Source organism: Vulpes lagopus, chromosome 8 (assembly GCF_018345385.1).
Source record: "Vulpes lagopus strain Blue_001 chromosome 8, ASM1834538v1, whole genome shotgun sequence".
Lineage (NCBI taxonomy): Eukaryota > Metazoa > Chordata > Mammalia > Carnivora > Canidae > Vulpes > Vulpes lagopus.
The window spans coordinates 92,297,180-92,314,601 of NC_054831.1; the positions used below are offsets into that span (position 1 = coordinate 92,297,180).

General features: G+C 42.0%; 1 protein-coding gene across 2 annotated transcripts in view; it reads right to left on the bottom strand.

Moving 5' to 3' along the window:
- Positions 1 to 13,544, bottom strand: part of PLPP1 (phospholipid phosphatase 1) — a 92,428-nt gene extending 78,884 nt beyond the window's left edge. Inside the window, exon 1 of one of the 2 annotated variants that reach the window (XM_041765632.1) lies at positions 13,177 to 13,544. In XM_041765632.1, the coding sequence (XP_041621566.1) occupies positions 13,177 to 13,234 (58 nt within the window). In that variant the 5' untranslated portion in view covers positions 13,235 to 13,544. The remainder of the gene's footprint in view (positions 1 to 13,176) is intronic. The other variant, XM_041765633.1, reaches the window with a different exon arrangement.
- Positions 13,545 to 17,422: the final 3,878 nt, after the last annotated feature.

The window sequence follows — 17,422 nt, forward strand, 5'->3', positions numbered from 1 at the left end:
TAACTGACCAACCAAAACGACAAGTTCCTTACTTTATTAATTTTTTTTAATATTCTGTACCTCAGATGTTCTGAGTCTTTTTTTTTAAGATTTTATTTATTTATTCATAAGAGACACACAGAGAGAGAGAAACAGAGAGACAGAGAGGCAGAGACACAGGCAGAGTGAGAAGCAGGCTCCACGCAGGGAGCCCGATGTGGGACTCGATCCCGGGACTCTAGGATCACACCCTGCACCGAAGGCAGATGCTCAACAGCTGAGCCACCCAGGTGTCCCACACTTTATTAATTTTAAATCACTATAAATGTGACCTTGAACTTTTTCCAAATAAAAATCAGAATCTCCACCACAATCTCTTTACTGGGCAGCAAGCAATCTCAAGCCTTATGAAGCACATCCTCATGATTAATTCTCTCATCCTTCCTATCAAAGAAGCTTCATTCTCTCCTAACTCCTCTTGGAAGTCAAAAACAAACCATCCAGCAATATTTACTTCCTTCATTTTGTTTCCCTTTTCCTCACTCTCCTTTTCCCCTCTTTTTATTAGATGTAATTTCTTTAGCCAAAGCCCACATTAGGGCCTTTGGGCTATTGAAGATCAGTTGAGTTTAAAATTTCAGTAATAATGGGCAGCCTGTATCGCTCAGAGGTTTAGCACCACCTTCAGCCCAGGGCATGATCCTGGAGACCCAGGATCAAGTCCCACGTCAGATTCCCTGCATGGAACCTGCTTCTCCCTCCCTCTGCCTGTATCTCTCCCTCCCTCTGCCTGTGTCTCTGCCTCTCTCTCTCTCTCATGAATAAATAAAATCTTAAATAAAATAAAATAAAATTTCAGTAATGAGAAGCACCTGGGTGGCTCAGTGGTTGAGTGTCTGCCTTTGGCTCAGGTTTTGATCCCAAGGTCCTGGATGCAATTCTGCATCAGGCTCCCCAAAGGGAGCCGCCTTCTCCCTCTGCCTATGTCTCTGCCTCTTTGTGTGTCTCTCATGAATAAAGAAATAAAATCTTAAAAAAAAATTCAGAAAAAAAAATTCAGGAATGACTACTGAATAGTTTAGTGCTATTTATTTATTTAAAGGTTTTTGTTTTGTTTTGTTTTGTTTTTTTAACAGAGGGAGAGACCACAAGTGGTGGGGGCGGTGGAGGGGATCAGCAGAGGAGAAGTGGACTCCCACCAATCAGGGAGCCCAAGGCAGGGCTAATCTTTATCTTTTAAAAAAAAAAAATGAAAATCTCCTTTCACTGAAATTTCAGTCTGACTAAATCATATTTCCTGTTGGCTTTTCAAGGTAGGACATGTCCCCATCTCTCACAGGATGACTGATACAGAAATAACAAACTAGTTGCAAGATTTCATGAGCCACTTGGTCACTGATAAAATTGTGTATCTACATATGGCAAAAAAAGAAAAGCCAAGCAGAGCGCCTGTATTACTTTGTATCAGGGCCCATCACTATTTCCTAAACACTTCACATTTCAGTTTTTTCCTACTTTCTGCTGACAATAACACTCTCCCCAAGAAGGCCAGACTAGACTAATAATTGATCTCCTACAGGTCTATTCCAGTTGCTCAAAATACCCCTTTGTATACTATGTGTTCTCTCTCTTCCAATCCTGAGTCCACTGGTGTGAACTACTGTAATATATTCTGAAGCAACTGACTTTTCTTAATAAGCAAGGTTTGCTTACCACTATGATCCTGAGATACATGCAGGCAGACATTATTCTCATTATAAAATATACATGAATAAATGAAATAGCCCATGAGATCTTGCCCATGTGATCACAGAGAGCAGCAGAAACAAGACCAGAATTTGACTTCCAAGTCAACTGCTTTCACTACATCATACCGTGATGTGAACTGTGTAAATAAAGTTACAAAAAGAAATTGCCACTCACTAGAAAACCTCCATGACATTGAATCCTAAGCAAGGGGAGAAACTCCATGCAAACACATCTCCATAAAGGTAACTTATAATTAGGCTACCTTCAATCGCGGCACTTAGAATCTCACTGATACTGTGGTAAAGTTAGTATTAATGTAGATATCCAACACACTAGCTATAAAGTTGAATATTACCCATAACCTGACTAACAAGTTATGATAACATCACAATTTAAGAAACCTTTTCGCCAAATGGACCAATGGGTCAGAAATAATACATATTTGGAAAGGAGCCTATTTAAAATTCCTTTCTCTTATCCACGCCATTTGGAGGAAAAAAAAAAAAGGAAAATAAATGTCACCTGCTCCTGTTGCACTGCCTAATTATATTAGGTATACTTTACAAATCAAATTGAGATGTCATTTAAAAAACTGTGTTTTTTAAAAAGTTCTAAAGTATTATAAAATATGAATTTTTATTATATTTAGTCACATATTGAACAAACTGCCTCTGTGAAGAAGGCCATTACCTAAAATTAGGGCTATCTTAGAACACTGCAGATGGGTAGGATTACTATATACATCTGTTTCTTAAATTCTATGGAAAGAAACGATAAATTCTTCTGATTCAAAGAAGTTATGATGAGAACTGGTTATGTTTAGCTCATGCAACCTGAACTACAAGTTAGCTCTTGACCAGTTTATATTTAAGATATGAAATACTCATGTTTTAGGAACTGAGAACTAAGAGAAGACTATTCAAACCACACCATTACTAGCTCACACACGTATTTCTATTTTATTATTCTCTCTTCAACCACAAATATTCGTTTGGGTACCTTGCCGATGAGCTGCAGGAAGACTGTTCACCTAAAAGTAAAATCAGAAGACCTTACTGAGGTATTTGATTCTACAAAGAAATAGGTTAGAAGTAACTGAAACATTTCCCAAAATAATTTGGGCACTAAGAACTGAAATACAAACCAGATTCCTAGTTCAACATTGTTTAAGCTGAAACTAGAACTACACTAAATAATGTTCCAAAAGAAAAGTTGCTAGCATGTGACATCAATTTTGAATAACAGACTGGGTCAGTGGTACCAAACTGGCTTATTAGTTTAATAATGATAACAACAGCACAGGACAGGACTATGCTAAACACTTCACTACTCAAAACACTTCATATATATTGTCTCATACATTATCTCATCTAATTTCACAGCAATATGAGGAATGCACTATTAGCATCTTTTTCCTCATTAGATGACGAAACTCACAGAGTTGAAGTGACCTGCCCCATGTCATACAGTTAGTAATAGATGGAGCTAGAACTCAAACCCTGGTAGAGCAGCTGACTCAAATACATTGCCTATACATTTGTGTAGCAAGTATCGGAATGCCTACCACATGCCACACACTTTCTAAACATCTACCTCATGTGTCTTCACTCAGTAGTAGAAATGGAGCCTGACCTGTCTACAGGAATTATTTATAGAACTTAGCACTAGCCACAAGTAATATTCCCAAAGGTGTACATTATCTCTGCTGGAGCCACAAGTAATATTCCCAAAGGTGTACATTATCTCTGCTGGAAAGTAAAAGCAATCATTTCAGAAGAAATCATTTTGAAATATAGACAGAGACTTCATTAAAATACCTACTGCTCTCCATTTACAGGCTCTGTGTACCTCTCCAGGATGGAGACCGTGCCTCACTCACTCTTTGTAACCTCAGAGCTAGGACATATCAGATATTCAATTTACCATACAGTATTGCCACCGTTTCTTATGAGTCTGACTTCCACAGTAATCAAGAGCTACTTGAGATCCATGCTTTTATTTTTCCACCAATTTTTGTATTATTCCAGTGCTATGACATAAAATGAAGCTAAAACCTCAGTTTTGTGATGACTGCATGAGTTTATGTCAGACATTTACCAAAGGTTCATTTAGGCATTCAGTGAGTAATGGTTTTCTTCTCTTTTCCTCATTTACCCTTGAGCACCTAGGCAGGCAACCCATCTCTCTTACTGCTGATGTAAATGTACCAAAAGGCAGGCAGAACCTGGCTTAACAAGCTGCTAATTAACTCAAGAACTCATCCAGTACACATTTCCTATATGTCATTTTCCTAAACACCCCACCCTGAAAAAGACTCAGGAAACATTTCCAAGCAATAACAACTGAGAACTAAACCATGAGATGCAATGACTTACCAAAGGTGTCTCTGAACTCTGTAACACATGACTCACGTGAAATACAGTGAAGGACAAAGGTCTTCCTTTCCTGCATAGAAATACCCACAACAATGCTATCTGAAAAAAAGTATGTGGATTTGTTACCAAACAGGGCAAATTAATTGCCTCTTTCAGTAGGGTATACTCTCCTGGCAAACTCTAGTAGTAATTAGAGAAGTTTGACTTATGAAAAATAAAGTGGCTCCTTTGGACAGCAGGCACATGCTCAAAATATATTTAGAAACAGATGCTAAAGTCACATTATATAGAATTCAGCTTGTTATAAAACAACTAGGCTTCCCAAAAATATTTATTGTTTTTAGAATCAACTAATTCCCTAACCTCTTTTTCAGCCTCTCCATTTATTAGCACCTTTCCTAAATCTGGACCAGATAATCTGCATTCAAAAGTTATAATCCCAGGACACCTGGGTGGTTCAGCGGTTGAGCATCTGCCTTGGGCTCAGGGCATGATCCCGGGATCCCAGGATCGAGTCCCCCATCAGGCTCCCTGCATGGAGCCTGCTTCTCCCTCTCCCTATGTCTCTGCCTCTCTCTCTGTGTCTTTCATGAATAAAATCTTTTTAAAAAAGAAAAGTTATAATCCCTAAAAATGCATTTCCCAATTCCTGACTATACCACTTCTTAGCTGGGTTCCACTGGGAGAGTTTCCCAATTATTCTAGGCCTCAGTTCTATCACCTACAGAATGAAGGTGACCAAGCTACCCTCCCTGAGCAACTTCTTAAGAGACTTTACAGGCCACACAGGGCATAGTAAGCACTAAACAACTGTCAATTATTATTATTATCAACTTTGACATTTAGAAATAAGTTAACAAAATTCACTATTAAGAATACTATGGATGCATACTATATTCCAGTCACACAGGCCTCTTTCCTGCTACAAAATGTTCTTTGCTGTTTGGCCCTCAACATCTGTTCTTCCCTGTGCCTGTAATCAAATTCTTCCAGTTCCTCCACAGCCACCTTATTTTCATCCTTAAATCTCAATTCAAATATCCCTTCTTCCATGAAGCCTTCCTTGAGAATGCCACCCTCCATCATCTCATATCCTTCTAATCCTGTTTTTTTTTAATGTTTTTAAGATTTTATTTATTTATTCATAAGAGACACAGAGAGAGAGGCAGAGACACAGGCAGAGGGAGAAGCAGGCTCCATGCAGGGAGCCCGATCTGGGACTCGATCCTGGGATCCGGGATCATGACCTGAGCCAAAGGCAGACGCCCAACCGCTGAGCCACCCAGGCGTCCCCTAATCTTGTTTTAATTCTTTTGTGGCATTTACAAACATCTGTCATTGTCTTAAACATTAGTTTAGAGACATTATCTTTTTCACAATAATATTTATAGCTCCTATTACTATATTAAGCACATAATGGGTACCCAATAAATAAAGATAATGCAAAGTCAAATATTTTAAAAACCTAATACTCTTCACACACATACACACACACCCCAAAAAACAATTTCAGGTTAACATACATTGAAATAAATATCTGGCTGAAAATAAATCAAGAGTAAGAGGGAGAAGGTATGGAGAAGTACTACACAACTGTCTTCTTTGCTGTCCACTTAATTACAGAGATGAATTCAAATAATAGAATTCACACAAATGAGGATATACAATTAAGGTCATTCAAAAATTTTAAGAATACGAAGTTCACTTTTTATATGAAGAGTGACCATTCCCATGGCCTGGACAATAAAAACAGTGAAGGTGACAAAGTATAGCTAACTCTCATTTTCTTAAGTTGAAATTCGGGACTTAGGAATGTGTGAAGTTTCTCCATTTGTTTAATTACTCTCTGCCACAGACCTATACAAATCAATTTCTACCACTGTTGGGATTACCACTATGTGGAGATCGTCTATGTGGTTTTAACACACGACTGATACAACACTACTATTTCAAGACTCTAAGTTTCAAAGAAATTCCATGAGTACTCATGGGAAACGTTTCACAGTCTGTGTTTCTGTGTCCCTAATATGAAACTAGGTGATGTTATTTCTACTAAAATTAAGTTATAGTTGGTAGGATTAGAGAGGATTAATTTTATTTGATAAACATATCATGTGCATTAAGCACAAGACAGTGCTCTAAGCTCTTTACATATTGACTCACTTGAGTCTCACAAAAACCATATGAAATAGATACTTTTACTAGGAAAAGAGGCACAAAGAAGAAAATTGCTCAAGGTCACATAGCTAGAAACAGAAGTAAAAAGTGAACCTAAGCAATCTGGATCCAGAGTCCATCACTGGACTATGCTGTCTCTCTAGTATTTTAAAGAAAAAGAAAAACAGTTTATAAAGAACAAGTCATTTCCAGTGTTAGACTAGTTGCGGAAAACAACAACAAAAAACTCTAAGCCAGCTGGGTTTTAAACCTAGGCAGCAAGAGGTTGAAGAGAAGAAGCAAAGCAGGAGGAAGATAAGAGATGAGGGGTGGAAAATAGTAACAATGAAAAATAAGGTAAAAGAAGAAGGATAGAAGAAGAAAGCTACTTGTAAACACTGTTCATTCTATCTGAATGGTGAGTGCTTTCTAAAAAGAAGAGAAACAAGGCAGGGTCTATATAATCCCTAACTAGGGTATTACACAGATTGTATATTTCCATCCCAAATGCTGAATTAAGCCACCTAAATTAGGAGGAAGTGGACAATTAACATTCCGAATTCCTTTCCATAAAATGGAAGCTACATTTTAACTGATTTACTTAAAATTGGGGACTTTAGTGACTTTTTTCCAACTTCTCTTTTTTAGCAGGGTAAACAGTAACAATTTAAACTTCAATTTCTTATCCAAAAGAATCAGAATAATCCCTAAAGCTCAGTATATAAGAGACCTTGGTAGAGCTTGGCCAAAATGGCTAAACAAGAAAAAGATCAATCAAGATCCATAGCATGCCCGTGAGTTTTCCAAAACTATGTAATTCAAAGCAAATATAAAGGAAGAATTTACATTTCATAAAATTTATAGAGAAGAACATTTTCTGAACATTTCCATACTTTATTCCAAGCAAGGCAAGCTTAAGTTAAAATTCAACTGTATAAAGTCAACTGGAACCAAACAGTAGCAATTTCCTCCTCTCTTATTCAAAATTGGACATTTAACAGAAGAAAAAGTCTTGCAAGAGGACTCTAGTCTAACTCAAGAATATGCCAGAAATTTTAGTTCATTTTTTTTGAGATTCCTTCCCTCTCACAGTGGCTTAGAGGAAAGAGAAAAGTTACATAAAAAAGAAAAAACCCACTAAACTTTCATCAGAAGCAAAAAAAGTTTGCTTAACAAATTTAGTAGGGGTTGAAATGGCTAGCAATTAGGATAAGCATTATGTCCTATTTATTTCTGTATCGATTTATTTATTTTTATCTTCATCCAACACAATGCCAAGTACCTATAAGATATTAAACAAATACATGTTGAATAATGAATGAATGAATGAATGAATGAATGAATGAATAAATAAATGTTAGGCAAAAAGGAAAGGCACAAAATGCTGCAGACTAGTTAGAAAATGAGAATCTTTCATTGACTACTTGACTGTTTCTTCCTTGAGAAACAGGCCCAAACTGGTAGACAGGAAAGGGACCACTCCTCAGGGGTAATACTTAAGGGGCAAATGATGTCATCATCAGGGCAATAACATATGGTATCAGTATTTGATATAATTACTAAGGAAGAGTAAGTAATAGGGATTCTACAAACACCTACTATTGCTGCTAGTTTGGGGCTTCCAGTTTTTGGCTGCCAGATTTTATTCTTCATTATGGGCTCTGATTTGGCATAATGGTGATAGCACGTTTGGAGCATGCTAAGGAAACCATGACCAACCTCCCTTCCAAGAAAGCCAACATTGGAGCCCATGAGCTTCCGTTCACACCTGCTATAATGAGCAGCTGTAATTGGTGTTAGGTGCAGAAAGGGAAGCCACCTCAAATCAGTTTTGGACCTGTATCAGTGTTATTAGTAGGGTCGCAGCAAACAAAACAAAAAACAAAACCCCACAGCCCCCACTACACACACACACACACACACACACACACACACACACACAGAGTCAAAAAGGGATTCAAGAGAATTTAATGAAGGAATCATCTTTAAAGTATAGGCAGGATTTAGAGAAAGGAGCAAGGGAGGATGGAATACTCACTCCTAAGCTACCAACATCAGGAAGCCATTATCATCACTAGGCCTAAGGGGGCAGGCAACTAAGGGGTTACTAAAACCCAAAACGATCTGCAACTGTAGCTGGCTGGCAGAGAGGGCCATTGAACAGAAGCTGTGACTTACAAAACCACAGAATAGCTCTGGCAACACAAATCCAGCAGGAAGGAACTGGCTCTCCCAGGCCTCCTACTGATGTACCACCAGCCAAAGCCAAACAGAGATCATAAAGCAAGAGGTCAGGTGATACCGTTCATACAATTTGCCTGCTTCCCCGAGCACAGAGCAAATGGAGAACAGATCTGGAGAAGCAAAAGGAGAATATGGAGCCCAGAAAGGTATTCTAAATGACTGCCACACAGCAAAACACAAGCACATAACAAGTTTTTGCCAGTTCCACCTAAACCTCCTAGATGCCAATGGACAGTCTACAGAAAAGTCATCAACACAGGGTACTTACTTGGGTCCCTACTGTCCTGCATCAAGTGGGGAAAGAAAACAAAAGATTCTAAGAATAATTCCAGGTAACTTTTGTTACTTCTGCATCTCTAACGATAAACATACAAACCATTTATTTACAATGGATCAGGTCTAAGACAACTCCCTTCCCTGTACTCAGAGGCACTTACTCCATACCTCCATTATTACACTTATCATGATGTACTGTAATCTGTCTGCTCTTCATTAGACCCTGAGCTCCTTTAGGGTAGGTGTATCCTCAGCACCTAACGTGGTCTCGGCAGAATCAGCCTTCAATCAATGTGCACTGAATTAATCAGTGGACTCGGCGTCCACTAACTGGCAGCCTTACGCCACGGTGGATAAAATCTGGAATGATTCTCAGTAATTAAACACTAGTAAGTTTTATTCAGGACACCATTTAGCACACTGGGCAAAAACACTGCCAGTCACACCAGCCTGCTATCATTCCCTACAGAGCAGCTTTCCTTGTGTGCTCACGGCCAGCCTTTTCTACAATGACAAAAGAAAGAGGTCAAGACTATGCTCCATTTCAAATAAATACCATCTCTCAAAATTCTGACTTTTCCCAAGAACTTACCACATCCACTGAAGGAACTAATCATTTGGGTTTATCAGAGGGAGGGATTCATGTTTTATAGTGATAAAAATGACAGAGGGATACAAATGTGTATATATACACACACAGACACACACCACATGTTTAATGATCACTTCAACAGACATCACACTCCATAAAATTATAAAGTACTCCTGTAACACAATCATGTATCATCATCATATTAAAATAGATACACGGTATGATGTTGGAGTGGTCATTAACAGAACCTGGAACACATTCACAATAAAATTACGAATCACTTTCACATAACCCTGTACTTAAGAAGTGTTTAATCATCTTTTTGTTGGTGTAGTCAACTCTTACCTGTATATTCTCCACAGAAAAAGAATAAAGTTAATGCCAGGCTGATAACCCCTAATTTTAGGCAATCTCCTGCTGTCAGTAAAGCGAATAAAAACCAAATTTAAAATAACCCTTATACTCCAAAAGAAAGGTGAACTTACTATAAAAATGTATTGTCTTCCAAAACTCAGCATGAAAAAGTTTTTTTTTTTTTTTTTAAGTTTTATCTCCTCCCCCGCTGTTCTCTTTCTTCAGGGGATGTTTGTAATGGAAAGTTGATATTACTAAATCTAATGTCATCTTATATACAAAATTAAAATAAGTCAGTACTTCATTTTCTATTTAGGAAATGGGAATTCTGGGCTCATCATGAAAATCTTCTAAATTACTTCAAAAGAATCCCAAGTAATACAGTAACAGATAAAATAAGTTTCAAATAGATGAGGTATCTTTTTCCAAAACATACTTAATCTGTAACTCCCCAAAGTAAGCTTTTCCCAAAACCATCAAAGACGTTTAAAATCAAAAACATATTTTATCTATTTGAGGGCCATCACAAACCTTGCAACAGTCAGGTCAATGTAGCAATAAAATTATTCCTACCTCCATAGTACAATTATGTGATATTTGCATTATGTCAAAAAAGACAAGAAATTATAACATACAACTGTACTGCACATAGGTTTCTCCATTATAGACGGATTTTATTTTATTTTACTTTTTTAAAGATTTTATTTATTTATTCCTGAGAGACAGAGAGAGAGAGAGGCAGAGACCTAGGCAAGGGGAGAAGCAGGCTCCATGCAAGAAGCCCGATGTGGGACCCGACCCCGGGACTCCAGGATCACGCCCTGAGCCAAAGGCAGACACTCAATGGCTGAGCCACCCAGGCGTCCCTATAGACGGATTTTAAAACATACAAAGGAAACTAAGTCTACCTTATGACATTATGGTTATTAATATTAGCTTTAGCTTACCTTAGAGCAGTATTATGTTTCATTTGTCCTAGTACAGTACTTGGCCCACAGAAAAAAACTTGACATTTGTTTTATAAATCAATAATTCTCAATAATAATTCTGAATAAATAATTCCTATAAGGTAGGAAAAGGGGAAGTTGATATATAATTCTACAGTACACAACATGCAGCAATTGACAGGATACTAGCCAATGTATTAGAATTATCAAATTTACTTCTGACCAAACCTTTTTCTCTCCCTTTGCTAAAACATAAATGAAGCTTAACAAAGCCTGACTGACACTGAGTATGAGTCAAAGTACATTTTAAAATTGTACATAGTACCAGAGCGGAGGTGGGTGGGGAAATGGGTGAAGCAGGTGAAAGAGATTAAGAGTGCACTTGTTCTGATGAGCACGGAGTCATATTTAGAATTGTCGAGTCACTATACTCTACACCTGAAATTAATATAACACTATATTTTAACTACACTGGAATTAAAAGGAAATCTAAAATAAAATTTTAACATATTTACCAAAAATCAATATTTCACTGTAAATAAATTTCAAAATATTTAATGTAGTTACTAGCATGTCTTGGCATCTGGAAGAATTACTTGTGTTTCTATAAAAAGTGTTCTAAAATGTCGATTCGTTTTCCTAAACTGAACTCCAAAAATTCACTGTGGAGCTCTACAGGAAGCATCTTGGTCGACAATAAAGGTATTTCATAAATAATATAAAAGGGATTTTAACTCAAAGAAGAGGTAAAAGGGATGCCTGGGTGGCTCAGGGGTTGAGCATCTGCCTTTGGCTCAGGGCATGATCCCGGGGTCTGGGATGGAGTCCTACATCAGGCCGCAGGAAGCCTGCTTCTCCCTCTGCCTATGTCTCTGCCTCTCTTTCTCAGGAATAAATCAATAAATCTTTAAAAAAAAAAAAGGGGGGGGGGGGGTAAAAGAATTTGTATGAATTGAGCAAGCCTGCAAGCACCTAAATGATCAGGTTTGAGGCAGCAAAGTGGAATATAAGATTCAAACCAGTGAAAACCCATTATGCACACCTGCACCTAGGTTGCTGAACTCACAGACTCCCCCCCCCCCCCCGTCCCCCTCCCCCAGCCAAAGAACGTGCCGGTACCATTACTTCCATACTTGACCATGGCTACCCAAATCTTGAATAGGTCTTCTTGCTTTGGTTTCTTTTTTTCCATAACGTCTAAATAGTCTGTAACATACTTTCTTAGAAAATACTTATTAAAAAAGTGCAAGTTTCCTTCCAATGCCTATCCCTTATCCAAGTGACTTCAATTCTTTCTTGTCAAAAGAAAGGAGCAACTGGCAACCAGGAGCCCCAGAAATGGACTCTTCCACCAGGATGACAACGCCAAATCTGCTGCAGCCAAAGAATGTCTAGGGCTCCTTGTGGCCTGTCACAGGAGATGGAAAGCTACTCCATGGCAAGGTCTGTACAGAGAAGGAAAGAGCAGGTCTGGAGCACGCGCGCGCGCACACACACCCAAAACACACACACCCAGAAAGGCAAGCTTCTTCAGACCTCCAGACCTATAGGCAGAAACCTGGCATCCTCACACCCACTTGCAACCTGACAATTTACAACCGGGTAACACCTTCTAATTAGGAACGTTCTAGCCTTTTAAAGACGAAAAATTAAACTGCTTCCCACAAGGAAGATAAACCAGGCACTGGCGCCTGTTCCTAAGAATCCCCAGTGAATTCAACATCCCGTGTCGCTACTGAACCTGACAAGCCAGTGACCGGGGTTCCCTAAGAGCAGAGAGGGGAGGAGCCCACCGCGCTCCGCTGGGAGTGGAACTGGAAACAGAGGACAGGAGCGAGGACCGAGCGCAGAGGCGTGAACAGCGTCCAAGCAGGGCTGGGCTCAGCACACCGGCGGGAGACAGACAGACAGCAGGGGCCACGCGGGGCCGGGGTGCAGGCTGCAAAGCGGATCCCCCGGCTGCGGAAGCCGCCCCCGAGCCTCTCCCCGCAGAGGCGAGCGCGCCGGGCGCACACACGCCGCCCCTAAGCCCGTCCGCAGCTCTCCGCGAGTCTCCACCCGGGCCGCCCCACCCGGGGCCCCCCACCCCGGGGCTCCCCACCTCGGGTTCCTCACCGCGGGGCTCCCACCGCAGGGCCCCCACCCCGGGTTCCCCACCCCGGTCCGGCCACCCATCCCGGGCCCCCCACCCCGGGCTCCCCACCGCGGGCCCCCCACCCCAGGGCTCCCGTCTCCCGGGCCGCCCACCCCGGGCTCTCCATCCCGGGCTCCCCACCGCGGGCCCCTCACCCCGGCCCGCCCACCCCCGGCCGCCCACCCCGGGGCCCCCACCCCGGGCCCCCCACCGCGGGGCTCCCCTCTCCCGGGTCCCCCCACCGCGGGGTTCCCCTCTCCCGGGCCGCCCACCCCGGGGCTCCCCTCTCCCGCCCACCCCGGGACCCCACCGCGGGGCCCCCCACCCCGGCTCGCGCGCACACCCCTCGGGCCGGCGGCGCGTACGTACCCAGCAACACGCAGAGCATATCAAGGGCCACGTACGGCAGCCGCGTCTTGTCAAACATGGTCTCGGCGCCGGCGGCCCGCCGCGGGCGGCAGATGAGCACACAACTCACGACACCGGGCCAGAGGGTGGCGACGGCCCCGAGCCGCGGCTCCTCTCGGCCGGAAGAGAGCAGCGGGGGCAGACCGGGGCCGGGCGGCTCTCTGACGGCCCGCAATGGCGCCCGGGACCCCCGGCCCTGGCAGCTCCCTCACCCCCACACGCCCGCGCGCCCGCCGCGGCGGCTCCGTGGCCTCAGGCCCTCCTCGGTAGGCCCTGGCCCGCCCCGGCGGCCCGCTGTCCGGATCCCGGCGCCCGCTCCGGCAGGCGGGGCGTCGGGACTCGTGCTTTAAGGATGGGACCGGTAGGGAGGAGGATCATGGACCCGGCCCCTCCCGCCGGGCAGCGCGGGACCGTCCAGCGCTTGGCCTCGCTGGCTCCCGGGCGGCCAGTAGGGCGGCGGCGGGTCGGGGCCGGGAGCCCCCGCCCGAGAGCTCCGGCCAATCAGCGCTGCCGGCCCCGCCCCCCCGACCTGCGGGCCCCGCCCCACCGCCGGCCCCGCCCCTCCCGACCTGCGGGCCCCGCCCCTCCCGCCCCAGAAGTGGGAGGAGCCGCGGTCCTGCGGACGTTTGGGCGCCTCCGGTGAGATGCTAGGGGCGTAGCTGCGACCCGCGGGTCGCAGGGGGTTGGTTTGGTCAGCCCCGGCCGCCGGGTATGGCTCCCCAGAGGGAGAGTGAGGCCGACTCTCTGCCAGCCATCCCCGTCCGCAGGGATTGGGTAATACAGAGGTCCGAGAGAGCCCGTGACCAAGACTTGGCCAGGCGTTTACTCCGGCGCCTCTGAGCCTTCTACTTACCCGGGCTCCCACCTAGGCCTTCAAGGCTGGCCTGGCTGAGCCCAGTATTAGTAGGAATCCTGCTAAGTCATCCCCCCTCCTTGATGTCTGATGCCTTTGATACGTGATCACACTCCTTATCCGCCACCGCCACCTTTGGCCTGCCTTACTGTTCCTTCATACGGACTCCCTCGCTCTGCTTGTTTGTTGGCCGTAAATTCTCAGCAATCTTTACTGTATTCAAAGTTAAGCACAATTTCTTTCTCCTTTTGCAATAATTTTGACCCCCAAAAGCAATCGTCTTCCTCACCATTTTAATAAGTGTCAATTACTTTTCTTTACCTGAAATGAGCCACCCTCCCCTCCTTTGTTCTAGGAGGACCCTAGCAGAGATTTAGCAAACTCAGTTTCCTAATCTGAAAAATTGGGTTGATAATCCCTGCTGTGTGTTGTGGTGGAGAAGCAGTGAAGCCTGAGGGCGCCTGGGTGGCTCAGTCCATTAAGCATCTGACTGTTTATCTCAGTTCAGGTCTTGATCCAGAGTCCTGAGTTCCATGCTGGGTGTAGAGCCAACTTAAAAAAAAAAAAAAATGAAGTTGTGACGCCTGGAAAAAAATAATATGAAAGTTTTATAAAAGGTTAAAACGCCTACAGATGTTAACAACTGGTATGTTTTCTCCTTATATCTTCTTATACAAGATGTAAGATGCAAATCAAAAACTGTACCTACTACCTCTCAGACTTTTCCTGACAGATGACCCGAAAACCAATGGAGATACCATTTCCATCAAGGATTCTGAAGATAGAGCCCCAAGTGATACCCCACAAGCAAAAATGTATTTGAGGAAGCAGGTTTTTCTTTTAAAAGAATATAAATTTTGTATTTCACTTTTTGTTTGAATGGCTTTTAAAAGTTTTAAACAGGGGATCCCTGGGTGGCTCAGCGGTTTAGCGCCTGCCTTTGGCCCAGGGCGTGGTCCTGGAGTCCCTGGATCAAGTCCCACATCGGGCTCCCTGCGTGGAGCCTGCTTCTCCCTCTGCCTGTGTCTCTGCCTCTCTCTATCTCTCTGTGACTATCATAAATAAATTAAAAATTTAAAATAAATAAATAAATAAATAAATAAAAAATAAAAATAAATAAATAAAAAGTTTTAAACAACTTACAACTGAGAATGATGTGCCATTGTTTATATGGCTTCCTTTACTTCCTATTACAAGGGCAGTTACAAGGAAGTATGAAGAGTGCAAGCCACAGTAAATTGAAATTACTTGTGATATCTAACTACTTGATATTCATTCAAAAAATATTTATTGCAAAAATATATATATATATTTATTGCCACTATGTGCTGGGCATAGTCTAGGGACAGTGCTTCATTTAAATAGCTTTTGAAATAAACGTGTATTTTTAAAATGCTTTTTCAAAGATAAACATTCAGAAAACCCTATTGGCTAATAAAAGTTTGTTGTTCATTCACTCATTCATTCTTTTAGCATTTATCTATTCTCCCAATACATACCAAACTTAGTGCACAGTCTAGAGAGACTACGATGAGCAAGAAAATATCTCTGTCTTCTAAGAGCCTACTGCCAGGTCAAGAAGATTGGCATGTAATTAAATGAAAAAATTTTTAAAGATTGTATTTATTTGAGAGAGAAACAGAGAGAGCATGAGCTGGCAGGGGAGGGGCAAAAGAAGGGGAGAGAAAGAGAAGCAGACTCCCTACAGAGCAAGGAGCCAGATGCAGAGCTCCATCCAAGGACCTCAAGATCATGACCTGAGCCAAAGGCAGATGCAACCGACTGAGACACCCAGGTGCCCTAATTAAATGAATATTGTGATAGAAGTGTGTTGGTGTACAGCAGGCATGCAAAGCAGGAGTAAAGGTTTTACCGGGAGCTCTGGAAACACTGCGCAGGAAGATGAAGCATTGTTCTTTCCTGTCTCTCTCCCAACACCAAAATATATTTTCTTAGATTAGAAGAAAGTAAAACAGTTAATATATTAATAGATTTTTTTGCCCTTTGTAGGAATTACAGATAAGAGCTTTAAAAATAGATGGACAGAGCAAAGTCCATTAAAATGTATTAAGTCATTTCCGGTATTTTAAAATGGGGTCTGTAATTTGTGCAGATTATAAGCAATGAATAAATTCTCCACTGAGGAGACAATGATGAAGAAATGTCATTGTCTTTTAGGGTGGGAGTTTTTTTTGGAGGTGGTGTTGTTTTGGTCTGTTGTCATGATTGGATTCTGGTGTACTATTTGGAATTGAGAATGACTTAGGGACGCCTGGGTGGCTCAGCGGTTGAGCCTCTGTGTTTGGTTCAGGGCGTGATCCTGGGTTCGGGGATCAAGTCCCATGTCGGGCTCCCTGCATGGAGCCTGCTTCTCCCTCTGCCTATGTCTCTGCCTCTCTGTCTCTCATAAATAAATAAATAAATAAATAAATAAATAAATAAATAAATACAATCTTAAAAAAAAGAGAATGAGTTAAATGACCTTGAAATGATAGTGAAAATAATAAAAAGGAAGCACTGATTGAATAATGACACTGTTAACATCCCCTTGGGGATAGGTACTAGTGTGTCCCTAGAGTGGACATGAAACCTCAGGAGCTTTTTTTTTTTTCCCCCAGAAACTTTCTTAAATGCATAACAAAGTTTGTCCTTGGGCCTGCATGTTTCTATCTGTAATGCATGCATTAAGCAAAAGCAAAGCAGAGTGGTTTTGGGAAAAGTAGTCCTGAAGACTCCTTCAAAGAGACAAAACTAATCTTTTCTTTCATTGCTAAGCACTTTTAAAAGAAGACTATAGTCTCCATCTTCCATTTCCACTTTCTCTTTAAATATTTCTGTATTAGGGCAGCCTGGGTGCCTCAGCAGTTTAGCGTACCACCTTCGGCCCAGGGCATGATCCTGGAGACCTAGGATGAGTCCCACATAAGGTTCCCTGCGTGGAGCCTGCTTCTCTCTGCCTGTGTCTCTGCCTCTCTGTCTCTCATGAATAAATAAATAAAATCTTTAAATATATATATATATATATATATATATATATATATATATATATTCTCACTTCTGTCCCCACTCCATTTGCACTATTCTTTAACATAATATTATTAAGTCTTCCTCTCTCTGTTCTAACTGTGCTTCTTGTCTCAATTGCATATTTATTTCACAAAGTTGCTGCAAGGTAGTAAGAATAAATTTGCCTACAGTATTTGTGTTTATATGTGCTTATGTTCTTTCTCCCCACCTGAGCTGAAACAAATATAGTTTTTATTATACTCAAATATCATTGTAAAATGAAAACAATTAAAAATATAAATGTCTTATTCCCCAGAGCATGTGTCTCCCCCCAAAAAAGTTTTACAA